At 42.5% G+C, this 27,045-nt stretch overlaps 1 protein-coding gene across 1 annotated transcript in view; it reads right to left on the reverse strand.

The window, feature by feature from the left end:
- Positions 1-27,045, reverse strand: part of CTNNA2 (catenin alpha 2) — a gene marked incomplete at its 3' end in the record, with an annotated part of 122,766 nt that overhangs the window by 35,757 nt on the left and 59,964 nt on the right. Inside the window, exons 5-8 of the mRNA XM_083367206.1 lie at positions 25,637-25,750; positions 21,652-21,833; positions 17,284-17,389; positions 7,543-7,677 (exon numbers count right to left, since the gene is read on the reverse strand). Coding sequence (XP_083223332.1) covers positions 7,543-7,677; positions 17,284-17,389; positions 21,652-21,833; positions 25,637-25,750 — 537 coding nt within the window. The remainder of the gene's footprint in view (positions 1-7,542; positions 7,678-17,283; positions 17,390-21,651; positions 21,834-25,636; positions 25,751-27,045) is intronic.

A 27,045-nucleotide genomic window follows, 5' to 3' on the forward strand; every position in this document is an offset into this window, starting at 1 on the left:
CAGACCATAGAGCTTAGGACATCTGGATGATTTTTCTCTGGGAATGATTGTTTTCTGGATCTCTTCACTGATGGGGGTGGCTTTTATTTTTGATTTTGTGGTTTTTTCCAGGTAGGTGGTGGGATCTGTCTTGAGGAGTTTGTATGTGGAGTCTCGGAGTAGGTTGGATAATTTGGTATGGTAGTCAGATGAGTTCATTACCACCGTGGCGTTGCCTTTGTCTGCTGGCAGAATGATTATGCTGGTGTCATTTTTTAGGTTAAGTAGTGCTGTCTGTTCCTCTTTGGGTAAGTTGCTTTTGGGTGGTTTGCTGGTGCAGAGGATGTTGGTAACTTCGAGTCTGATTTTGTTGGCGTCATCAGGGTTAATTTTGGTCAGGCTGGATTCGACTCCGCATATAATGGTTTCCGTGGGAATGTGTTTGGGAGCGACTGCAAAATTAAATCCTTTAGACAGGACGTTGGTTTCGGCTTTGGTGAGAATCCTATCTGAGATGTTGTGCACAGTTTGTTTCATGTGTTGCTGTGGGAGAGGAGGGGTTTGTTTCTGGCGTTCCTTTAGTCTTCGGAGTTTATTGGTGTGTGTGTCTGTTTTGTAGGCAGTCTCTGTTTCAGCTCTCCAGACGGCGATTTGTTTGAATTTGTCCCAAAGCCAAATTTCTTGCCAAACAACTACAGCCTTATGCAAATTCCATCACCTCACACGTACAAAACTCATTCCAATTCATAGAGATCATAAGTAAACTAAACTTACAGCCCTGTGACCTACTTGTGAGCTTCGATGTTGTATCCCTCTTCACCCAAGTGCCAATCAAAGAAGCCTTGACAGCTATCCTAAATAAATACAACCCCCCAAAACACATCCTAGATCTGACCAACCACTGCCTATCTAACACATACTTCATCTACAATGGACAAAGATACAAACAAATGGAAGGAGCACCCATGGGATCACCCCTCTCACCTGTCATCGCAAACCTCTACATGGAACACTTTGAAACCCTCGCTCTAGAAAAATCCAACCACAAACCCAAACTCTGGCTCAGATACGTAGATGACACCTTCGTAATCTGGCCACACGGCAAAGAAAAACTGGATGACTTCCTCATACACCTCAATAGCCTACACCCCAAAATACAATTCACCATGGAAACAGAAGCTAACAATCAACTTCCCTTCCTTGATGTCTTAGTCTACAAGAAATCCAATGGCTCCCTAGGACACACTATCTACCATAAAAAAACACACACAAACCGCTATCTGAACGCACTCTCACACCACCACCCAGCACAGATCAACTCCGTAGCCAAGACACTCATCTCCAGAACAAAACACCTAGCTGACGAACAACACCTAAAAACCGAACTACACACTCTCACTAATGTACTAACAGCCAATGGATTCCAAAGAAACACGATTACCAACTTAATCCGAAGAGAGACACCCACAAAAACCCAAGACAGAGAACAAGAAAATGGCAAAGCCCTCCTCCCATACTTAAAAGGGACCACAGACAGAATCAGCAAGGTCCTCCAAAAACACAACATCAAAACAGCATTCTACACAGACAGAAAAATATCCACCATCCTAAGAAACCCCAAGGACATAATTGGGTTAGAAAACCAAGGAGTATACGAAATCCCATGCACCACCTGCCCTACCACATACATCGGACAGACCAACAGAAGAATAAGTGCACGCATTGAAGAGCACAAAAACTCACTCAGAAAGGGAGAACAAACTTCATCCCTGGTCCAACACTTTGAAGCCACGGGACATGAAATTGATTTTAAAAAAACCAAAACTATCGCCAAAATTGAACATTTTAACAACAGAATAATCAGAGAAGCCATTGAGATAGAAAAACGCCCCCACAGCATGAATAAACGAGATGATACCTCTCGTCTACCAGCCATTTGGAAACCCGCCTTGATTGACAGACGAGGCCCAACCACCAAGAATGATACCAGACCCAAACTCATGATAACATCACATGACATCACCACCACACAACCATTCAAAAAGCAAATCCGAACCCACAACGATAAAGACACACAACCACAAAACAGAAACCTAACTACAGCTGCAACATCAGCCACTTTAAACCCCTCCAAACCACACAATAAGCAAACTGACACCCACTATAAAAACATGGCACCACCACAAACACGAAGCCGAACAAAAGCAGCACAACTCACCAGCTCAGGTCTGGAGCTGGCAGCTGAGACCAGCCCATCCACTCAGAACACCCCCCCACCCAATCAGAACACACCCACCATTCAAAACACACTCCCACCCAATCAGAACACACTTTGTCCCCTACCCAATCAGAGCACACCTCCACAGAACACACCCCCTCTGGCAGTTTAAAAAAGAGGAACAAACAGCCACATGCTTCTCCCAGAAGAAGGAAGCTAAAGCCTGATGATGACGGATGGGATTCCGTCGAAACGTTGCGCCTACACCTCTAGTTCTACGCGGGGAAAAACCCGAAAAACCAAGGATCCACATACAGGCACCCGCGAAAACCTCAGAAAACAAATATATATATATATATATATATATATATATATATATATATATATATATATATATATATATATATATATATATATATATATATATATATATATATATATATATATATATATAATGTTTTCTGAGGTTTTTGCGGGTGTTTGTATGTAGATCTTTGGTCATTCGGGTTTTTTCCCAGCCTGAGGATGACGGATGAGATTTCGTCGAAACTTTGCCCTGATACCTCCAATTTTACGTGGGAAAAAACCCGAATGACCAAAGATCTACATATTGCCCAATTTTCACATGTTGTGGACTATGTGGAGATGCAGAAACGCACAAGATGTATCCTGATGTTTTGCATACTTCAGTTCGACCCCCGTTTGCAAAGCAATAAAAGATGTGGACCTTGCAAATATACGGTGAGGAAAAGGAGAAACTGAAATTAAAATGAGAGGTTCTCTCATCTATAGATTTCATTTCATTCATTTCATTGACTTAGAGCAGGGGTGTCAAACTCAATTTCATTGAGGGCCGCATCAGCATTGCGGTTGCCCTCAGGGGGTTGGGTGGGTATGGCCTGGGTGGGCGTGGCCTACTGGGTGGGCATGGCTAGAGTGCATATGGCCTACTGGGTGGGCGTGGCCAGCTCTACATCGTTGGCATCAAGGGTGCCTATGGGGGCCTGGGCAGGAGTGGGACAGATCTGAGGGTCTCTGGCAGAAGGAGGGTCTCTGGGCCAGGGCCAAGGCAGTGGGGGCCGTTCCCTCACTGTTTCCAGGATGGCTTTGCGGGCCGCATGAAACCACTTCGCAGGCCGGATCTGGCCCCCGGGCCTTGTGTTTGACATGTCTGACTTAGAGGGCTGGAAGCGACCTTGGAGGTCTTCTAGCCCAACCGCCCTGCTCAAGGCAAGAGCCTTGTAACCATCCCAGTCAAATGGTTGTCTAGTCTATTTTTGTAAACCTCCAGTGATAGAATACCCATAAATTCTGAAGGTATCCATTCCACTGATCAATTGTTCTCAGTGTCAGGAAATTTATCCTTAGTTCTATGTTGGATCTCTCTTTAAATAAGCTTCTACCCATTGCTTCTTGTTCTGCCCTCAAGTGCTTTGGAGAGTTTTAAGTCTGCCCTCCCTTCTCCTGTGACAGCCTCTCAAGGACTGGAAGACAGTAATCATGTTACTCATAGCCCTTCTGTTCAACAGGCTAGACACACCTAGTTCCCTCAACTGTTCATCGTACGATTTAGCCTTCAGACCTCTTATAATCTTTATTGCTCTTCTCTGCCTCCTTTCCAGAGTCTCGACATCTTTTTCTTTTTGTATTGCAGTGACAAAAACTGGAAGCAATATTGCCAAACAATACATGCCAGACAAATGTGTACACGTAATTTCAGCCGCAAGTCCATTTTACCAAACCCATTGAATCCCACTCAGATCTGAATTATTGAGGCTTCTCAATCCACTTTAGCCTTGAGGATTGTTTATTGAAGAAAAAAAATGTCAAGAGAGGCCACGTTTCTATCTCACTGATATAAAAGATACAATAGAACAGAAGATATAACAGAATAACAGAGTTGGGAGGGACCTTGGAGGTCTTCAGGTCCAACCCCCTACTCAAGCAAGAGACTCTATACCATTTCAGACAAATGATTGTCCAATCTCTTCTTAAAAAGTTCCAGTGTTGGAGCCCCCACAACTTCTGGAGGCAAGTCGTTCCACTGGTTAATTGTTATAACTGTCAGGAATTTTCTCCTAAGTTGCTTCTCTCCTTGATGAGTTTCCAGCCACTGCTTCTTGACCTGCCTTCAGGTGCTTTGGAGAATAGATTGATTCCCTCTTCTTTGTGGCAGCTCTTAGATATTGGAAGACTGCTATCATGTCATCCCTCATCCTTCTTTTCATTAAACTAGACATACCCAATTCCAGCAACTGTTCTTTATATGTTCCAGTCCCCTAATTATCTTTATTGCTCTTCTCTGCACTCTTTCTAGATTCTCAACGTCTTTTTTTATATCATGGTGACCAAAACTGGATGCAATATTGTTAAGGTACTAAAACCTTAACAAAATCCTGAAGAAAGGGCAGGAAAATATTGCTTTGTATCAAACCCACATTGCTAAGTTCAATATCCCAAGGAACACTGCAAATATAAAATAATCTACAGATACTTCCAGCACAGAATCATCAGATAATACGCACACATATTAGTTTTCACCAGCGAGCGTGTACCTTATCTCATCAGAGTCCAGTGGAAGCCCAAAAGTGAATACATAAGCTTTCCAACTGGCAATCGTTGGAAGGAAACCATGAGCACCATACTGTATGCAAAGTCTGCTTTTTATTTGATGCAAATAAAATCAAAGTTTTTATTTGCAACTGGCTATCCAAGAGAGAATGATGAACAAGATGACGGCATAAAATAAGCAAGGGAGCTACAGATGAAGTGAATCTGGAATCCATATTATTGGATAGTCTTGAAGCATACAGTATCTGGCTCTTTGATATAATACAGCAACATCACAATTGCTAGAAAGGCATTGTGAAGGGAGATCCTACACCAACACCAGAAAGATCAAGAGAAGACAATTCCAGAGTTTTTCTCTGAATGTGACTTTAAGTTTACAACACACAATGCCAATTATCTGCAAGTTGATGGTAGCACTGCTTCAGCAGATGGTTTAATGAAGAAAAAAGATGATGGGGGATGAAGCAGTGGGTGCTGAAGACCACCACACAGGGAATGAAGAAGGCAAACGCTGTGCTGTTTTGAGTTTCACTGCATGTAATGGTAAGCCAACAACATACACAAGCTATTCGAGCATGTGCCCAAGGTGGCTTCTACAGTAGATACAAGAAAAAAAGGACAGAAATGAGATTTAAGCTCAACAGCCAAGCTGATGCATAAGTGGGATTGAGGGACGGATCAGAGGTAGGTGGACGTGGTCAAAACCCATGAGAATGGAAGCAGATCCAGCAATGTCAGCAAGTAAAAGAATGATCTCAGCTTGTTATATGAGAGATGGGAGGATAAAGGAGGCTCATTTCCACATCTTGAAGAACATCAAGATCTTAAACGGACACTATTTGGCACATAGGACAAGAAAGTTGCAGGATCAGGAGGACTTTTCCCGCAAGGTCTCCCAGAAAAAAATAAATCTTAATTCTGAGTGGCTATCCAATTGCATGAGAAGCGTCTTTCACAATTATTGGAAACATGGATGTGAATGTTTTCTGTGTGTCTGTGGAAAGAGGCCTGGAATCGTATACAGGTAGTCCTCGACTTATGACCACAATTGAGCCCGAAATTTCAGTTGTCAAATGAGACATTTGTTAAATGAATTTTGCTCCATTTTATGATCTCTCTTGCCACAGTTATTAAATGAATCGCTGCAGTTGTTCAGTTAGTGACATTGTTGTTAAATGAATCTGGCTTCCCCGTTGACTTTGCTTGTCAGAAAAAGTGATCACATGACCCCAGGGATACTGCAAACATTTGAATTTTGATCATGTGACCATGGGGATGCTGCAATGGTGATGACAAGTATGAAAAACAGTCATGTCATTTTTTTTCCAGTGATGTTGTAACTTTGAACGGTCGCTGTTGTAAATTGAGAACTATCTGTATTTTTTTAAAAAAAATTGAAGGATTAGAGGAGTATAACCTTTAACTGTGATGGGATGAGGCCAGCTGCTCAATATTAGGTGATAAAAGCAGTATGTCATGGCACAAAATTAGTTCTGAATTCAAAATAATACACGTGAATTCAAAATAATACATGGACTCAATGGCCCAGATGAACAATGTTAAATTTAGCCCATCTTTTGGTCAAAGGGATGCTTGGATCAACATTGAATCACTAGTTCATGAATGTTTGTAATAATTAGAACTTGATATTAAGCCCAGAGGAGGCAAATAATCATGATTCCAAAAAACAACAACAACAACTACAGGTTTAGTGACCATTCAAAGTTACAATGACACTGAAAAAAAATGACTGATGACAGTTTTTCACACTTAACAACTGTTGCAGCATCCCCATGGTCATGTAATCCAAATTCGGATGTTTGGCATCCTTGCTCATATTTATGCAGTGTTCCGGGGTCATACGATCACCTTTTGTGACCTTCTGACCAGCAAAGTCAATGGGGAAGACAGATTCACTTCACAACTGTGTTACTAATGCAAGAATGACAATGATTTACTTAACTGTGGCGAGAAAGGTTGTATAATGAGGGGAAACCCACTTTACAAAACTTAGCAACATAAATTTGGGGCTCAACTGAGATTGTAAGTTGAGGACTCCCTGCATAAAGTCTATGATTGGGTCATGTTTTTTTTTAGGTGAGAACATTTTTTTTTGAAAAAGGATTATGTTTTATGAGGTTAATTTGCTAGAAAAAAATCAGGCTGTTCTAGAATCAGGCCGTTCTTGAAGTCTCGGCCCCTCAAAGAACTTGCTCACATGTGTGTCCTCTACACCAGGGGTCTCCAGCCTCGGCAACTTTAAGACTTGTGGACTTCAACTCCCAGAATACCCCAGCCAGCAAAAGCATGGTTGGCTGAGGAATTCTGGGAATTGGAGTCCAGAAGTCTCTCCACACTTATTGTCCCCCCTTAAAGGAAGGTGAATGAAATGTTCGTGTTGAGGTTCACCTGGACTGAGAGACTTAAGGATATCTCAGTTTAGACGAGGTGAAGTGCATAGAAAAAGTGGAACTTTCCTACCATCGGAGAAGGAACGCCCATTTTGCTGTCCAACCTTGCTAAATATAAAACCGAGCTCCTATTCATAATGGATTTAGTATCTTATTTTATTATATTTTAATGGGTGTGAAGAGCAGAAGCTCATTGGGTGGATGACATAGCAATGAAGTCGCTGGTCACTTCATCAAACTGGGATAATGTTGCTTTTTGAGGACCAAGATATAGATAGATATTTTCCAAATGGAGGGAGGGGAGGGAAACCACTAATTTAAAATTAAGACAGGCTATAAGAGGAAAATACAGGAACGTCTTACCCCAGAAACAATTAGTTCTCCGCCAAGGTTTTGGACTTCCGCTTTGACCTTGCTACAGATATTAAGCTGGTGACAGTAAAGGGCGATGCGTTGAAGATAGGCGAGCAGGTCTTGCTTACAGGCTGAATCGGGACACTGTGAAGGAAAAGAGAGAGAGAAGCAATTTAAATTTGATTTATTGTGATTGAGATGCTGAATGTGCAGAGAAAACGCAGTCTGTTATGTATGGGGTAGGAGCAGCAGCTCTGCAGGTACCACCAGGTGGCGCTGTGCTGTGGCTGGATTGGCTGAAGGGTTTTCGGCGGGAGATACGGATGGATGGATTGGCCAGAGTGATACCTGGCTAGGTATATAAGGGGTCCAGGTAACCCCCTGTGTTCAGTACGCACCTACCACGAATAAAGAGCTGACATGCGGTACTCATCTGTTCATTCATTGCCATGCGGTCCAGAACCCACTACACAATACAGTCACTCTGCGGGATCAACTTTGAGGGCTTGGTTTCGCTTGATTGCTTGTTGATTGGTTTCACACAGACCAGATCTTGTCTCACTTACTTTGGCCATCCTCTCAAAGGTGCTTTTTCAAAAGGCAACTGGACTTTCTTTGGTTTTTTTTCCCCCTCTTGGGGATGTTTTGCTTCTCATTCAAGAAGCTTCATTGGTTCATTGTCCATTCAATTCATGAGTCGTGGTGGCTCAGTGGTTAGAATGCAGTCTTGCAGGCTGATTCTGTCCACTGCCAGCAGTTCAATCCTGACCATTTCAAGGCTGACTTAGCCTTCCCTCCTTCTGAAATGGTAAAATGAGGACCCATACAGTTGGGGGCAATATGCTGATTCTGTAAACTGCTTAGAGAAGGCTGCATATAAATCTACGTGCTATTGCTACTGCTATTGTCAGAACCAATGAAGCTTCTTGGATGAGGAGTGAAGCGTCTTCAAGGAAAAAAACAAAACAAAAAAAGTCCAGTTGCCTAGACAACCATGACCTGGATGATTTGAGAAACTCCATAGTCACTGGAGAAAGCAATTATGCTGGGAAGAGATAGTGGTAAATGGAAACCAGGCCGTCAAGGGACACGATGTTTGGACACCATCAAAGCTGACACCAGCCATAGCGTAGAAAAACTCAAAGAAATAGTACAAGATCAAAAGACGTGGAGAGATCTGCCCATAGAATCATCAAGAATTGCACTCAACTGAGATGGATAACATCTCACCATCATCCTCAGGACAGGATCTTGGCTATTGCAATGCACTCTGCCCTTGAAAAGGTACTGGAAGCTTCCAAGTGTGGTAGTCTGAATGGTTAGAAAGCCTAGATCTGATTAGGTGTCACCTCTTTTTGCGGGAGCTGCATTGGCTGCCGATTTGCTTCCAGGTCCAATTCAAGGTGGTGGTTATACCATTATAGCCCTTAACATGGCCTGGGACCCGGTTATTTGAAATGACTGCTTTTTTTCAAGTCATATCTACTTGATCCACCAGAGCGGAGAAGCTCTTTTAAGGAGGTCCGTCTAGCAGGATGAAGAAGAAGGGGCTTTTCTGTGGTGGCTCCCTTCCTGTGGAACATCATCCCGCAGAGATGAGATTGGCTCTCCCTTTGACATACTTTCTCAAGGCCCTGAAGATTTTAGCCTATGGGTCAGGGGACCCCAGGGTAATGCGGAGCCCATAAATGTGATCTGATTGTTGCCACCAGGGAATGGGGGTTTATTGGTTTTGTATTTAGGGATATTGGGTTATTGATTATTTTTGTCCTGGGGCGATAAGCCACCCAGCGTTACCATGAGCACCTTGGGTGGCCATATTATATTTAACTTGAACTAAACTGAAAATTCCCTGAAGATGGATTCCAGCGTGAGTCTGAAAGCTTGGAAGAATAAATCTCGCATCATTATCCTGGGACAGGCATATTTGCCTTCATTCGTGAATATTCTTTATTGGCCAGGTGTGATTGGACACAGAAGGAATTTGTCTCCGGTGCAGAAGCTCTCAGTGTACGTACAAACAACAAAAGTAATATAATCACAAGATATCAATAGGAGAAGGTAGTAGGAAAGATGAAAAGGATAATAATAATAATAATAATAATAATAATAATAATAATAATAATAATAATAATAATAATAATAATAATATAATAATAATAATAATAATAATAATAATAATAATAATAATAATAATAATAATAATAATAATAATACAGCCCTACTAGATGAATAAAATAAATAATAAATCTTTCTTTCACAGCACAAAACGGTATGCTCAGAACTCAAGAAGTGACGCTGTGCGTCACTTATCCGGTGAACTGTAAAGCAGACAGCAAAAATATTGTTTATGTCGCCTTAGGATACGGTTCAGATTGCACATAAAGTTCTCTCGGTGCACAATATACTACCTTTTATGGTAGAGAATGAACCACAATGAAAGGAGAGACTTTCAGCCCGGAAAGCATTAAGGAGAATGAAATGAGGCTACGTTGTTGAACTGCAACCAGGAAATGGCAATTTTAACTCCGCCGGTGGATGCCACGACACCTGTGGCACTCTTTGGACATGCCTTACAAATCAAAACAACATGGGCACAATTCAGTTTAGCTAAGTGGAGTCAGGACTGGGAAGGGTTTGTAATCCCTGCAGCAACTTGGAACATAATTCATGGGGTGTGGGGTGGGGGGGTCAGAAGAGAGAGAGAGAGAGAGGCTAGTGATATAACCGAAGATACTGCACAGGTAGTCCTTGATTTAAGATCAGCTATAATGGACTCTCCCTAAAAGGTATAGGTAGTCCTCGACTTATGACCAGGACTGAGCCAAAAATTTCCATTGCTAAACGAGATAGTTGTTAAATGAGTTTTGCCCCATTTTACGACCTTTCTTGGCACTGCTCTTAAGCGAACCTGGCTTCCCCATCAATTTGGCTTGCCAGAATGTTGCAAAAAAATAAAAATAAAAGATCACATGATTGTGGGACGCTGCAACCATCATAAATACATGCCGGTTGCCAATCGTCCAAATTCTGATCATGTGGTTAGAATAACAGACTAATAAAGTTGGGAGGGACCTTAGAGGTCTCCTAGTCCAACCCCCTGCTCAAGTAGGAAACCCTATACCAGGGGTAGGCAACCTTGGCTCTTTTATGATTCATGGACTTCAACTCCCAGAATTCCTGAAGAATTCTGGGAGTTGAAGTCCATGAGTCATAAAAGAGCCAAGGTTGCCTACCCCTGCCCTATACCATTTCAGACAAATGGCTGTCCAGTCTCTTGTTAAAAGACCACGGGATGCTGCAATGGCTGTGTGAAAAGTAGTCCTGGGTCACTTTTTTCAGTGCTGGTGTAACTTTGAACAGTCACTAAATGAATGGCTGTAAGTCAAGGATTACCTGTTCTTATGACTTGAATTCCAAATTCTGACGGCTGGTCCCTTTCCACAGTCAGATAATTGCATTTTGGCCACACAGCAACACGCCTGTGGGCGCCCCGGATTTATGGAATCATTTGCCGGTTGAGCTCCGGATGGCGCCCAATAATATTATTATTATTATTATTATTATTATTATTATTATTATTATTATTATTATTATTATTATTATTATTATTATTATTATTATTTTATGGCTGTTTGCAGTGTCCCGTGATCATGTGATTTATCTTGGTTCTTTTGACAGAAGCCAGCATTTGAGCCATAGTGGTGCAATGGTTAGAATATGGTATTGCAGGCTAACTAACTGCTGACTGCCAGCAGTTCAATCCTGACCAGCTCAGGGTTAACTCAGCCTTCCGTCCTTCCAAGGTCGGTAAAATGGGGACCCAGAATTGTTGGAGTCAATATGCTGACTCTGTAAACTGCTTAGAGACGGTTGTAAATCACTGTGAAGCAGTACATAACTCTAAGTGCTATTGCTATTTGCTTCCAGCTTCTGGCAAAAAAAAAGATGCCTATTATGGACAAGGGTTCACTTAACAACGGCAATGTTTGCTTCATGACTGCCACATTTCCTTTAAGAAATGTGTTCACTTAATGACGTCTGCCAAAAATGTTGTAAAATTGGGTCGGTCACGTGGGCGCCTTGACTTATACGACCATCATGACATTAGATAGAAATTCTAGGCTCTATTACGCTCGTGCGTTTTTCACCTACATATGGTATCTAGCTCGTTCTGTCCTTGTACATACACAATGTGGGATTCTTGGTTCTCTCTGAGCTTGGTTGCTTTCTTTGCAGACATTTCATTACCCAACTAAGTAAAATCATCAGTGCTACTAGTCTTATTGATTACTTTACTGTTACTACAATACCGTTGATGTCACCTAGTGTAGTAAGGGAACGTCTGCAAAAAACACGACCAAGCTCAGAGAGCACCAAGGAGCCCACAGTTAGATATAATGTAGACAGACAGACAGACAGACAGATAGGTAGATGATAGATAGATGTGTGTGAGAGAGATGGGGGGGAGGGAAGGGGAGAGGCAGACTAAAGATGTTACTTAGTTGGGTAATGAAATGTCTGCAGGAAAACCACTAAGCTCAGAGAACACCAAGGACCCCATAGTCATCCTCTCCCCCCCCCCCCCAACTTACCTCACTCCCTTCTAGCACTGATGATGTTACCTAGTTGGGTAATGAAATGTCTGGAAGAAAATGGACAAGCTCAAAGAGCGTCAAGCACCCCACAGTCGTCATCCTCCTCCTCCTCACACCACACCCCCTTCTAGCACTGATATTGTTACCTAGTTGGGTAATGAAATGTCTGAAAGAAATGGACAAGCTCAAAGAGCATCAAGCACCCCACAGTCGTCGTCATCCTCCTCTTCCTCCTCCTCCTCCTCACACCACACCCCCTTCTAGCACTGATGTTGTTACCTAGTTGGGTAATGAAATGTCTGAAAGAAACCCACCAAGCTCAGAATTCAACCACGAGCTACAAATATTTACCTCCATAAATACATGTGCACAACGCCGGCGCAACACAAGGGTACAAAGGCAATGCCCAGATGCGACACAATTCACATTACACAGAAAAATATATAGGTTCCTTTCTGTAGCAGCTACTGGTCAAGGGGTGTGTGTGTGAATGAAATTCCAAAATGGCTCTGCAGCCTTTGCCTGTCTTGTTTTAATAAAGCCTTAGAGGAGACAGCTCCTCTTGAGGAAACCTTGCAGTTGAAGTCATTTTTCATGCAAGCAACAGCAAGCTATCTCTCCAAACCATATACCTTCCTGTGTAGAAGCATAATTAGCTCAAGGTTGGTTTTTAGGACAAAGGAAGACAATGTGGGCTGAAGAAAAAAAAAATAATGGGAGAAAATTCATCCCACTCTTCAAGCTGAAAGATTTACTAGGTCAAGGAGAGGACTCCTAATTTTGTATAGATACTTCTCAACTTACAACCATTCCTTTAAGCAATGGTTTGAAGTTACAGCAGCACTGAAAAAAGAACTCAGGACCGTTCCTTGTTCCTCACAAATGTCGGTCATGTGATCAGAATTTGCGTGCTTGGCAACCAGAATGAATTTATGACAATTGCAGTGTCCCGGGGTCTTTTAATCACCATTTGTGACGTTCCCAGCAGCTTACAAGAAGCAAAATCAATGTGGGGATCCAGATTTGCTTAACAACTGCATGGCTCACTTAACAACAGCAATGATTTGCTTGACAACCGTGGCAAAAAAGGATGTAAAATCAAAAGCGACTCATTTAACAACTGCCTTGCTTAGCAATGGAAATTCTGGTCCCAGTTGAACTGGTAAGTTGAGGACCACATAGAGTAAAGCCAGATGGGCTTCAGTCCAAATCCAATTGAGTTCTACTACTGATGAAGATAACTGGAAAATGTGGGAAATATTTTATGACATTGGTCATTCCTGTTTAGAGTTGTGGTTTGCCCCAATTGGGAATAATTCTGTAGATTTTCACATCTGGATCTTCCTCACCTCCAACAGGGGATGTAAAAGACTTTTAAAACTGAACATAGGTAACAGAGTTAAAGTGACCTTAGAGGTCTTCTAGTCCAGCCTCCTCCCCAAGCAGGAGACTCTATACCATTGTGGACAAATGGCTGTCCAATCTCTTCTTTAAACTCTCCAGTGATGGAGCACCCACAACCTCTGAAGGCAAGTCGTTGCACTGGTTAATTGTGCTCACTGTTAGGAAATTTCTCCTTAGTTCTAGGTAGCTTCTATCCTTGGTTAGTTTCTATCCATTGTTTCTTGTTGTGCCTTCTGGTGCCATGGAGAAAGGGTTGGTCCCCACTTCTCTGTGTAAGGTAAAGGTAAAAGGTAAAGGTTCCCCCGCACATGCGTGCTAGTCGTTTCCAACTCTAGGGGCCGGTGCTCATCTCCGTTTCAAAGCCGAAGAGCCAGCGCTTGTCCGAGGACGTCTCCGTGGTCATGGGGACGGCATGACTAGATGCCAAAGGCGCATGGAACGCTGTTCCCTTCCCACCATAGCGGTCCCTATTTTTCTACTTGCATTTTTACGTGCTTTTGAACTGCTAGGTTGGCAGAAGCTGGGACGAGTAACAGGCGCTCACTCTGTTACGCGGCACTCGGGATTCGACCCGCCAAACTGCCGACCTTCTGATCGACAAGCTCAGCGTCCTAACCCACAGAGCCACCGCGTCCCTCACTTCTCTGTGACAACCCCTCAAATATTGGAAGACTGCTATCATGTCACCCCTAGTCCTTCTCTTTGTTAGACTAGACATGCCCAGTTCCTGCAACCGTTCATCTTAGAACTTAGAAGAAACCAATGAAGAACAGCATGGCCCTTTGGCCGAATAAAATACAGGTGGCCATTATAATGTGAGTTAAAAAACACACAGGCAGAGACCCTCCACAATTGCATACTACATATTATTTTTTTCTCTTAAATCAGCCTTCTTGAGAATTCCCCGGGGTAGTTAAGGCTAATCTCTTCTTCCTTATATATATGATCATGCCAGGAAATTGTCTCCCTCTTTCTCTTCCCAAAGTTGCCTCATCTTTCAAGTCCAAATCCCGGAGGTCTTTTCTTACTTAGCTGCCATTTAGCACAGTCGCATTTATTCCACTCCAGAGACCCTGCATTTGAAATATACTTTTGAGATTAAATCCTCCAGAGAGACTGACAAAAGCCTCAAATGGAAGGAGCAAATTAAAACTCTCTCTTCCTCTCTTTGTTTCTCCCTTTCTCTTTAGCACTGTAATTAAAAATGAAACAGCCTATAAAAAGGCCGCAAAGAGGTCTCAAAACTTCGATAAAACTTCGGCCGGGTTTTGAGGCTCTGAGGAAAGACAAATAACCTCAGCGACTTAAAAAACAAAACAAAAAAACTAGTAATGATGATTTCAAAAGTTCTGCTGGTACTCCCAGCTCGGCTGAGCAGCTCTTCTGCTTCCTTTTAGATCACTGACAGGTAGTTATGGGTTTCCTTTGTAATTTGCTTGTGGTTTGTTTCCCCCCCCCTTCTTTTTAGTGAACTTTTGGAGATATTCCTCCAGACCAGGTGTAGGCAACCTTGGCTCTTTTATCACTCATGGACTTCAACTCCCAGAATTCCTGAGTCATCTATGCTGATTCAGGAATTCTGGGAGTTGAAGTCCATGAGTCATAAAAGAGCCAAGGTTGCCTACCCCTGCTCCAGACCAACAAAGGAATTCTTTAGGAGGCTCTACAAGGCAGAGTGAAAACCTTTCCTTGATGAGATTCACTTTTAAAGGATTAATTAAATACCAGCAGGTGTGGAAGATTTGTTTTAAAGACGGAGCTGCTGTTAGGATGTTAAATTTAGTAGCTGGAACAGTAAAGCGGTCAATGGGCCAGAGCACACAGTTGTAGTTGATCAGCGCTGACTCATGCATGAGGCAATCTACGCTCTGATTGGTTGCCGTGAGTACCGTATAAAGGGGGCGTTTCCCTTCTTTCCCGCCCTTTTTCTCCGCAGTGTGTTCTGTATACTGTTTCTGATTTACCTCATGATGTTCCTGCCTTCCTGACTGACTATGTTTGTCTGCTTTAAATATAACTGTGAATTATATTTATTTATGCAAAACTACCAGGTTTGCGTTCATGTCTTGAATGCCATTTGGAGAGTTGCTCTGCAATTCCCTGACAGCTGTCCTTTTTCAAACCATAAAGCTGAAATTTTCACTCTTGGGGGAAGCTCCCCCATTATTTGTACCCAGTTTTAACTGCAAGGTTGGGTTAGACCACGGGTAGGCAACCTTGGCTGTTTTATGACTCGTGGACTTCAACTCCCAGAATTCCTGAGCCAGCATGGCTCAGCTTGGAAACCTCTCCCTTTCCCCTCAGCGTGGCTGGCTCAGGAATTCTGGGAGTTGAAGTCCACGAGTCATAAAAGAGCCAAGGTTGCCTACCCCTGGGTTAGACAAAACCTAAGGATGGCAGGTCAGGAAATCCAGCATATAAAAGCCATTGACTTCATGGGACTAAATAGAATGGGAAATACAGGCAATCTTCAGCATTGTGACAGTTCGAAATTATAATGGCACCGAAAGTTGACTTATGACCGTTTTTCACTCTTACGACCACTGCAGCATCCCCATGGGCATGTGATCCAAATTCAGGCGCTTGGCGACTGACTCGTATTTATGACGGTCGCGGTCTCTCAGGGGTCATGTGATCACCTCTTGCGACCCACTGACAAGCAAAGTTCATGAGAAAGTCAGATTCACTTAACAACCATGTTACTCACTTAACAACCTAGGCTAAATCACCAAATTCAGAGGATTCACCTAACCATTGTGGCATGAAAGGTCCTAAATAGGGGCAAAAGCCACTTAACAACTGAGCTAACAAATGTTAAGGAGTCTTAACAACTGATTTTCAGAGTATGTGGACTTCAACTCCCAGAATCATCACGTTTTGTGACCTTCCGACGAGCAAAGTCGGAGGACTAGGGAATTCTGGGAGTTGAAGTCCGCTTCTGGAAATTTGATTCTCTCTGCTAGCTACGAATGGATCTTCACTCACTGCACCCGGTCAAAGATTCAGCTAGTCCTAACAAGACTCCCTACGCTGCAAAAATGGCTTCTCACTGAGAACAAATCCTGTAAATGCAACGTATTACAGAAGACTCAGCAATTAAATAACACTATCTAGTATCACGTTTCAGAATAGACTGTGATGCTCTTCTCTTTCAATTAGTTGACAGAACCACTTCCTGTAGCAATGGCTTCCAGGCAGAACTCAGTTTAAACACAATTTTGCAGACAGTGAGCTTTTGCCTTTTAAATAGCTGCTTAAAAGTTGGTTACGTGCAACATACCGGCATGACTCATGGAGATTAAGAAAGCCACAGAGACGGCGAAAAGAAAACAGGAGAAATGGGAATACGGGCAGCCCTTGACTGGCAACCATTCGTTTAGTGACTGTGCAAAGTTACAAGGTACTGAAAAAAGTGACTTATAATTGTTTTTCACACTGAACGACCATTGCAGCATCACCTTGGTCACATGATCAATATCAGCCACTTGGCAACTGTTTCACATTTATGACGGTTGCAGTGTCTCAGGGTCATGTGATCGCCTTTTGCGACCTTCCGACAAGCAAAGTAAATGGGGAAGCCAGATCCTCTTAACAGCTGTATTGCTCACTTAACAACTGTCGTGATTAACTTAATAACTATGGCAAGAAAGAGATAGAGATTACAATTCCAGGCACGCAACCGTGACACTGGGCAAAAATGGTTCGCTCTGCTGCTTAAACTCATCCCGAGAGGAAGCTCCAAAATTACCTGATCGGCCACCGCCCGTGCCAGTTTGTCCATTCTGGAGCCGGCTTCTGCAATTTTCTTGGCGGCGTTTATGACATCAGAGGTATTCTTCAGTGGCCCTTTACCCCTAGAAGAGACGAGGGAAAAGTCATTGACTTACTGCTTGGAAACAAAACAACACCAATGAATTTGAATTTGACTACTTTATTGGTTCAAGTGTGATTAGAAACACAAGGAATTTGTCTCCAGTACAAAAGCACTCAGTGTACATGGAAAGCAAGAGAATAACGAAAAAAAACAAGAATAAATTATTATATTTAAATAAATAATTAAGGTTAAATTGCTCTTGGACTTTAGAATTCTAACAGACAGGCGGACACCTGCCACATAACACACCCCAGACTTAATTATCAATAAGAAAGAAACAAAAGTCTGGATAGTGGACGTGGTAGTACCTGGAGACAGCAAAATAGAAGAGAAGTAAGTGGAAAAAGATAACAAAATACAAAGACCCAGGGCTTTTTTTTGTCATAGAACGCTCAGAACGGAGTTCCGGCAGCTTTTTTGGATGGAACCTTGTAGGGTAGGCAAGGCGGGTTGCATGACATGTGTGAGTTCCGGCACCTTTTTCTTTTACAAAAAAAGCACTGCAAGACCTATAAATAGAAATAGAATGACTATGGCTAAAGCAAGCAAAAGTAGTCCCAAAGGCACCTTGGGTGCAATCCCAAAACACCTGGAGCGCCACTTGAACACCATTGGCACTGACAAATTTGCCCTCAGTCAATTGCAAAAGGCAGCTTTACTCGGAACAGCTTACAATCCTGCGACAATATCTGTAACACCATTGAACATCCAGATCTGCCTATCCCAGGTCCTTGGAAAGGACTTCATAGGTAGACAAAAATGCCAAATCCAGTCTGAACATCTAACTGTGTGATGAAATAACAACAACAACAACAAGAATAATATCAATAAAAGGAGCAGCAAAGAAGATAATAAGAAGGATAAATAATAATACTACAGACGCACTACATGAATAAATATACAGAGACATTAGGCAGCACTGTGAAAATTATGTGTTCAGCAGATGGATGGCACATGGGGAAAAAACGTGTCCCCGTGTCTAGTTGTTTGGGCATACAGTGCCTAATAAGCACCCTCCCCTGGTTGCAATTGTTCTTTCTGCATTCTTGACTATCTGCTGGAGTTTGCACCTCTCCTGTTTGGTTGATGTAGCAAACCAGACAGTTATTGGAAGTACAAAAGACAAAGTCAATAATTCCTCTATAAAACTTGTATCAACAGTTCCATTTTTGTGTTTCATATTCTTGTAGAATTGAGAGACGACTGTTTCCACAATTTAGCAAGCCACGCTCTTTAAACTACTTATTAGAGTATAGGTTAGGAGATTGGGGGGGGGGGGGAAAGGGGGGGCAGTAAGGGAGGCAGTGTAGATCTACAGCTAATTTAAAATGCTTTGCCAGCGGTTTGCATCGTTTTTGCCTCCGAGCTCCTGAACTTAATTCTAGATGCATTTTCAAAAGTGTTCATTAAGAGGGTATTCCTGCTGGAATGCAAAACAGCAACAGTGCTCAGCGTTTCCCCTGACTCCCCAAGCTGGATTTAATGTAAAATCGGCCAGATCCAATCCGGAAATGGGTCAGAGTTCAGCAGGGACATGAAGGAAGGCAGCTTTACACTTGGCACAAAGTTGAACACCATCAGGAAGGTTTGTTAAAAAGCTGGTTGAGTTTCGGAATTTTCTTTTTTCTTTTCTTTTTTCTTTTGCAATTGCTTGTCAGGTTGTTCAGCTGATTTGTTTATTAAGAGTTTTATCACACGGTTGTTATTTTATAAGTAACATACATATCACTCCTTCCGCCTCCTATTTTTCCCCAAAACAACCCTGTGAGGTGGGTTGGGTCTGAGAGAGTCACCCAGCCGGCTTTCATGCCTAAGGTGGGACTAGAACTATACCATTTGTCAAAGATTGGTGAGCTTCAACTAGGCCTCTCATCCTTTTTTGAGTGTCTCTAAGTCCTGGATGCAGCGGCTCAGTGGGTTAGGACGCTGAGCTTGTCGATCAGAAGATCGGCAGTTTGGCGGGTCGAATCCCGAGTGCCGCGTAGCAGAGTGAGCGCCTGTTACTCGTCCCAGCTTCTGCCAACCTAGCAGTTCGAAAGCACGTCAAAATGCAAGTAGAAAAATAGGGACCACTACGGTGGGAAGATGGTAGAGGACAGGAAGGCCTGGAGGAACGTTGTCCATTGGGTCACGATGGGTCGGACACGACTTCACAGCTAACAACAACGGTGGGAAGGTAGCAGCGTTCCATGCGCCTTTGGTGTCTAGTCATGCCAGCCACATGACCACGGAGACGTCCTCGGACAAGCGTTGGCTCTTCGGCTTTGAAACGGAGATGAGCACCAGCCCCTAGTTGGAAACGACTAGCATGCATGTGCGGGGGAAACTTTACCTTTACCTTAAGTCCTGGAACTTAAGAACTCATAACTCAGGTTTCCAGGAGGTGCCATATCCAGGCAGTAATCAAACCCTTGGTCTATAAGCTTCAAGATGGGAACCGTGTCTTTTGAAATGCTGGCAAGCTCTACTTTTGTGAGCAAGGCTGGGGGCTGAAGGCCTGACAGCATAACCAGTCTTGAAAAGGCAATGAATCCCAGTTAAGGTTGTATGTATGCAACATGCCAGGTTATGGTGTTCTCCAGGGAATAAGGTCAGGATAACAAATGATGGGAGAGAGCCCTCAAAGATAGAAAAAGCCCCCTAGGTCCCTTTTTTGGGGATTCATATTAAATGGAGAATAAATACACCAGTGGTACAATGATCCTGCTACCACTTTTTTTTATTTTGGCAATTATGAGTTCAGTTAGAGCCCATAACACAGTGTTATTTTCTGGTGAACTTGGAATGAGGTCTAGTTCAGCAACATTAGCTGGTGGAAAGAACCCATCTTCTACATTTTAGAGCAAGCTTGTTTTTTTAAAAAAAGCTCATCATTTCAAAGGTATAGCCTTGCAGGTTGGGATTTCTGGGATTTGTAGCTCCAACATAAATAAAAAATAAAAATAAAATAAACATGTGTGGAAGGCATCTGTGGTGGAAATCTCATAGAGAAAAAAGCCTAGAAGAACAAAACAAAAGTTGTTCTTTTCAACCACCATCGATGTTTCTGTCTTGGAGAACAAGATAGTTCCTCAAACTTAACTTCTCCTAAATCGAGTGAAATGCTCCGTGAGTTTGGAATTGAATGTTTCTTCCCGGCCTCAATCACGCAGATCTTTTCTTCAACGCTTTCTGTCTTGGGGATGAATTATTTCGTTTTCGAACGACCCTCACAAGGATGTCCCAAAAGTGCTGTTCAAAAGGCAACCGGACTTTCTTGCTGTCGTGTTTTTTTCCCCCCTTCAAAAACTTTTTGCTTCTCACCCACGGAGCTTCTTCGGTCCTCCTCGAAAATGTTGCGCTTCTCATCCACGAAGCTTCTTCTGAAGAAGCTTCTTGAATGTGAAGCAAAACGCTTTCAAAGGAAGAAAACAAGAAAACCCCGTTGATTTTTTTTTTTTGGAAAAGCAGCTTCGGGACAACCAGGACCTAGATGACTGAGAATCTCCATAGACCAGGGCTTTTCAACCTTTTCACCCATTGGACCACTTGTAGGATGTGGCAACATCCGAGTACCACCAGTCGCTTAGCAAGGTGTCAAAAACTTGATGACCCCCCCCAAAAAAGAGGAAAAAAGTGATAAAGTACAGGTAGTCCTCGACTTACAACAGTTTGCTTAGTGACTGTTCAAAGTTACAATGGCATCGAAAAAAGTGCCCCCCAAGCCACAGCCGGCGGCGCTCTTCCTCCTGTCCGAGGTTTCCATTGTTGTGAGCATTTCTGTTGAGGATTGGCAGCGGGGGTGGGATGGGGGGGTGTTTGGTTTTTATTTCCCCCCCCCTCTGCTGGGTGGTTGCAGCTGGTTTTGGTCACTTCACATGACCCTGGGACACTGTGACCGTCAAAAACATGAATCAGTTGCCAAGCATCTGGATGTAAATCACAAGACCCTGGAGATGCTGCAACATTCCAGCTGATCGGCGCTTCTTCTGGGCTCAGAAGCGCTGGGATCAGTGCCAAGCTCCAGCTGGATCCTGGCGCTGATCCTGGCGCTTCTGCTGAGCCCTGACAGCCCTGCAGCTCCAGCCGTCTCTCGCTCAGGCTTGTATGGTGCTACCATTCCCCTCCCCCGCTATCACTTTTCTAGGATGGTCGCATACCACCTGCCAGGTGCCAATGTACCACAGGTGGTACCCGTACCACTGGTTGAAAAGCCCTGCCATAGACAACCCTAACAAGGACCGACTTCATTAATGGACCTACCTAGTGAAATCCGTCATCTCCATCATGATCATGCACATCTGTTTGGCCAGGACGATGATGTCGTTGCCGCTGTCATCCCATTTGGCCACCTCGGCATCCAGCTTGCTCTTTTCTTGATGGAATATTTCTACCTGCTCAGCTATTTTCGCCTTCTCTTCCTGAGGAAGCTGAGCCATGATGGCCTGTATTAAACCATACAGAATCATGTAATTTTAAGACATGTCAAGGATGCAAGCTTTGAGTTCGCTTCTTGCCACTTCCCCTAAGCAGGAAAATCGTTTTTTAAAAAATGTAACGTTATCCGTTCTGGCCTTCGTTTGAAAATTATCTGATGATGTGCGCTTCTGTTTCCGCTGGAATCAAGACAACCTTTTAGATCGGGGGTCTCCCTAACTTGGCGACTTTAATGACATGTGGACTTCAGCTCCCAGAATTCTCCAGCTAGCATCGCTGGCTGAGGAATTCTGGGAATTGAAGTCCACAAGTCTTACAGTCCCCAAGTTTGGGAGAACTCTGATTTAGATCACCGATGCCAACTAACCAACTTTCTCGGAGCTGGACCAGTCAATGTAAATGCTCTGGCTTGTTTTTCTGAACTTAGCAGCAAATAAGCAGAGAACACCTTAAAAATGAAATATCTATTGTCGCAGAATCTTTCAAGGGTCAAGGACGACTTCATTAGATACTAGAAAAGGGAAAAACAGCTCAAAACTCAGGATCATTATAATATAGTAACAGATGGCACTAATTTGGCTAGTGAGGTGAATCATAGTAGGTGACAATCTGTCCAGAAATGGGTCAAGTTCTGCCAGTGATACCATAAGAAAACTCTGAAATTTTGGAAGTCGTTTGTGAATTTTCTCTGTGTTAAATACAGTAACAGACTAGTAGCAGAGGGCCTTGAAGATGAATTTTGTTCTTGAGGTTACCTACCTGTTTCTTTTTATAGTGAATAGATAGATGGTGGTTGCCTTGATTGATGGACAATATATTTCCATCTCGGTGACATTTTTCCCGTAACATAGCATTTTTAGTAATTATAGATGGAAAAGTTTATAACTAACTTGAAGCTCTGTTATGCAAGGGGGGGGGTAGAATGCATCAGATATTCTAGTTATTTTTTTTTAGCATTCAATCAGGGGACATTATATGTTTAATTTTAATATTACTAATTTATTTCTTATTTGCTGTTTTACACACGTTTTTAAATATTTTGTTTGCTACATATTGTTCGGTCGTTTGGTTTGATAGTCAATGTTTTTTCTTTTTTCTGTTTTGTATTTTAGCTTTGGAGAAAAATAAAAAAAAATAAAAAAGGAAACTCTTAATTTTTCGGTTCTTGATAGACTTTTGCACACTGCAGAATTCATGCTGTGCAAGACAACTTTTCTAGAGGAATTTGAAAATAATTTCAACAGATGTCACCATTAAACTGATTCGGATACCAGTCGCAAAGACAATAATTCCAGTGTATTTTAATTTTTTTCAAGACAAGAAAACAGCAAAAAAAGGTAATAATTACTTCTGAAGATCAAAATAGGGAGTGATTTCAAAATCAAAAGTATATTTGGCTCCAGGGTTGTATCCCACTGCTTGGTACATTTAATGGGGTGTGACATAGATTTAAGTGTCATTACATTTTTTTTCTTGTTTATGTCACTTTCAATTAGCTATTGCTTCTCTCTACATAGTCTTAAAATGCTTTTGGCTTTTTAAAAATTCATAATTGACCTTTTCCAGAACCCAAAAAAAAATTTTTTTTGGGGAAAAAAAGGTTATCTTGAATCAGGAGATCAGAAAAATGAAGAAAACATGAAAGCTTATCAAATTAGAATTCACCGACTGAGCTTTAATTAGGCCTTATCAAGGTAGCTCAGCAGTCTGAATTGTTAATGTGCAAACACAACAGAACAACAACAGCTTCCCCTTTAAAAAGCATTGAAAGTGAGTGTTATGTATCCAGGTACAGCCTCTGCATAGCAGCAGCCACCAGGGGGTGTTGGTCTGGACGGTTTTGGCGGGAAACCCAGTTTCGGCGGGAAACCTAGGGCCAACCCCATTGGCTAGCCGCCTACCTGGCCAGGTATATAAGGAGGCCAGGTAGCCCTTGTTCTTCAGTACGAATCCCCCCCACACACACAATAAAGAGCTGAACTCGTACTCCGGCTGGCATCTCTTCCTTGCGTCGGACCCACTACACTACAGTGAGCCTCTTCAAAGAAAACTATAGTCCTGTTTTATGAACCTAATGTTTATTTGCATCTCTAAGATTGTGCATATTTATTTGCGTGTGCGTTTGTGCATGGCATTCCACAATGAGTCTTCCTGATATGTGGTATGATTCCGGCTTAGGCTAACTTTCATTTTTATGCTTCTTCCAACACTGAAATTGTGGTGTGTTTCTTTTTTCTTCAAAGAATGCATTCTCTTTTTTCTTTCAATGGGCTATGAAGTATAAATTCCAGTTTTATTTACTTCTAATTTACAACAAATGTGGAGTCATTAAACAACGAGTAACTTCTATGAAGTGGTGTTATCACCACATATACCTTCCAGTTATACAGAAGCAGAGTTATTTTATGGGAAAATATTCCTAGGACTCATAAGCAAACACACTGAACAAAAATGCAGATTTTGTTGGGCAAACTAACAGCCAACTGGAAGAGCCAGGTCTTCAGGCCCTCACAGAAGACCAAGAGGGTGGGGGGCACATCTCACCTTGAGGACACTATGTTCTAGATGGTGGGGGTCATGGCAGAGAAGTCTCTTCTCCTGGACCCCACTGGCCAGAATCTCTTGATTGATGGAGCCGACAGCATGTCCCTTCTTCAAGCATGGATGGGGCAGGCCAGTTCCTCTTGGGTGAGAAGGTTCCTCAGATACCCTCAACCCATGCCATGCAGGGCTTTATTCAAGATAACCACCATCTTGAATTGGGGAATGACCATCCATGCTGGCAGGAGGGGCATACTTTGGGCCCTGTTAAGTTCTGGAGACCTCACTTAAAAAAAAAAAAGAATTGATAAGATTGAGTGAGTCCAGAGATGGGCAACAAAAATGGCCCAAGGTCTGAGGGACGAAACATACTAGGAGAGATTGGAGGAACTGAGTATGTATAGTCTGGAGGACAGAAGGAAAAGTGGGGAATCAGACTGAAACCTTTAAATATATTAACGACAAAGCTCTGGTAAAAATTCAGTTTGCTAGGTTGGTAGAGCTCCTTAAACAAAATGTATACCATCGTGCAAGCATGTATGCCATCTAATTGGTTAGAACAGAAGAAAAGGTAGGTTTAATTTTATGGACTACTATCAAATGTTTGTATGATGAAATGGCCCACAATGCCATTTCTTGGTGGTTGTGATTTTAGCAACTGAAAATTCCACCTAGGTATTTTTTAATTTCAGATGTCTTAGCAAACAATTGTATCAATCCAGTTGTGGTTTTGAAGAACATGAGGAGCTACGTGGAAAAAAAAAGTATTTCAATCTTCTTTAAGAAAATCTTTCTATCTTGCTTGGAGATTTTGATATGAGTAATAAATAAGAGTCCAACCTCATAATATTCTGCTTATCAAAATTAGGACACCAAGATGCTGAGTTTTATGTAAAGTGTTCAACTCTCATGTCTTCTCCATAATAATAAGATTTAGAAACCTGACACTTTTCTCAATTTTTCAGTGTGAAGACTGGAATTCCTGGGACTTTTGACAAATGTATCAGATTAAGTGTTGAAAAAAACATTTTTAAGAAAAAAAATATTGGCATAAATCTTGGAGAAAGAACTATCAACCGATTTTTTTTCTTTTGCACAGACTTCTCCAATCAACACCACTTGAGTGTCAAACAAATTAACTCAGTTCTTGAGAACTCAAAATGGAATCTCACGCTCGGTAGCCATCCTAAGCTTTCTATTCTCCACATCAGCTTGCAGAAGCAGACAAATCGGAAGAGATATTAATGCACTGCTTAGACTGTAAACTCACCCTTGCACTCTGGCCAGCAATAAGCTGATCGTCTTCAGTCTGAACGCTTGTCCGGCTCCGAACATCATAATCTTCCTGTTCAAAATCAGAGTCATCCTCTAGCTCTTCAGGAGTCTAGATTTTAAGGAAGGAAGGAAGGAAGGAAGGAAGGAAGGAAGGAAGGAAGGAAGGAAGGAAGGAAGGAAGGAAGGAAGGAAGGAAGGAAGGAAGGAAGGAAAGGTTGCATGGGTGGAAGGGAAGGAAGGAAGAAGGGAAAAGGAAGAAAGAAGAGAGGTTGTATGGGAAGGAAGGAAGGAAAGAAGGAACAAAGAGATATATGGGAAGGAAGGAAGGAAGGAAGGAAGGAAGGAAGGAAGGAAGGAAGGAAGGAAGGAAAGGTTGCGTGGGTGGAAGGGAAGGAAGGAAGAAGGGAAAAGGAAGAAAGAAGAGAGGTTGTATGGGAAGGAAGGAAGGAAAGAAGGAACAAAGAGAAATATGGGAAGGAAGGAAGGAAGGAAGGAAGGAAGGAAGGAAGGGTTGCATGGGTGGAAGGGGAAGGAAGGAAGAAGGGAAAAGGAAGAAAGAAGAGAGGTTGTATGGGAAGGAAGGAAAGAAGGAACAAAGAGAAATATGGGAAGGAAGGAAGGAAGGAAGGAAGGAAGGAAGGAAGGAAGGAAGGGAGCGAGGGAGGGAAGGAAGGGAGGAAGGAAGAAAGAAAGGAAGGAAGGAAGGAATGGAGCGAGGGAGGGAAGGAAGGAAGGAAGGAAGGAAGGAAGGAAGGAAGGAAAAAAAAAACAGATGGCAAGCTTACAAAGGATACAAATGAACTCCAGTGATTGCTATGTTCGTGTTTTATCAAGTACCTGCCCAGAAAATGTTGTTTCTTCTTCATTTTAAATTAACTTGTCTGGAAAGGCAGGCAGCACCCCAAATTGAATTGTCCACAAAAAAATGAAGTTGTTCGAAACCTGCTCTTTCCCCACCAGCATTAATCATCACCTTGCTGTGATTTCTCTTAAGCCTGTTAACTGGGGGAATGTACATTGGGCAAACTAACAGCCCTCGGATGCATTTCCCCCTTGGAATGTGATATTTCAAAATAATTGTGTTTCTCTTCTGGAAAAAAAAGAAGAAGAAGAAGAAGACCTATCAGACAACATGCTGAACAGATTGCACCGTCCTTCAAGAGTTTACAGAAAAGTCACCTTGAGCTCAGAGATGGGGAGAAGACCAGCCCACGCCTCTTTCTCTAAATTGGACACAGTCTGAAGTGTGATCTGTGCAATGGTTAAAAGCCTGATCACAAGACTTAACAATGGAGCAAACCTTGGACTGTGAAGGTGTGGAGAAGATTGTCACACTCCCTATCTATGCTGGCCAAAGTAAGGAGAACCTTCCTTGCATTCTTTTGGTCTTTTCACGCTTTCATT

Source organism: Vipera ursinii (genome assembly GCF_947247035.1).
Source record: "Vipera ursinii genome assembly, chromosome: 7".
NCBI lineage: Eukaryota > Metazoa > Chordata > Lepidosauria > Squamata > Viperidae > Vipera > Vipera ursinii.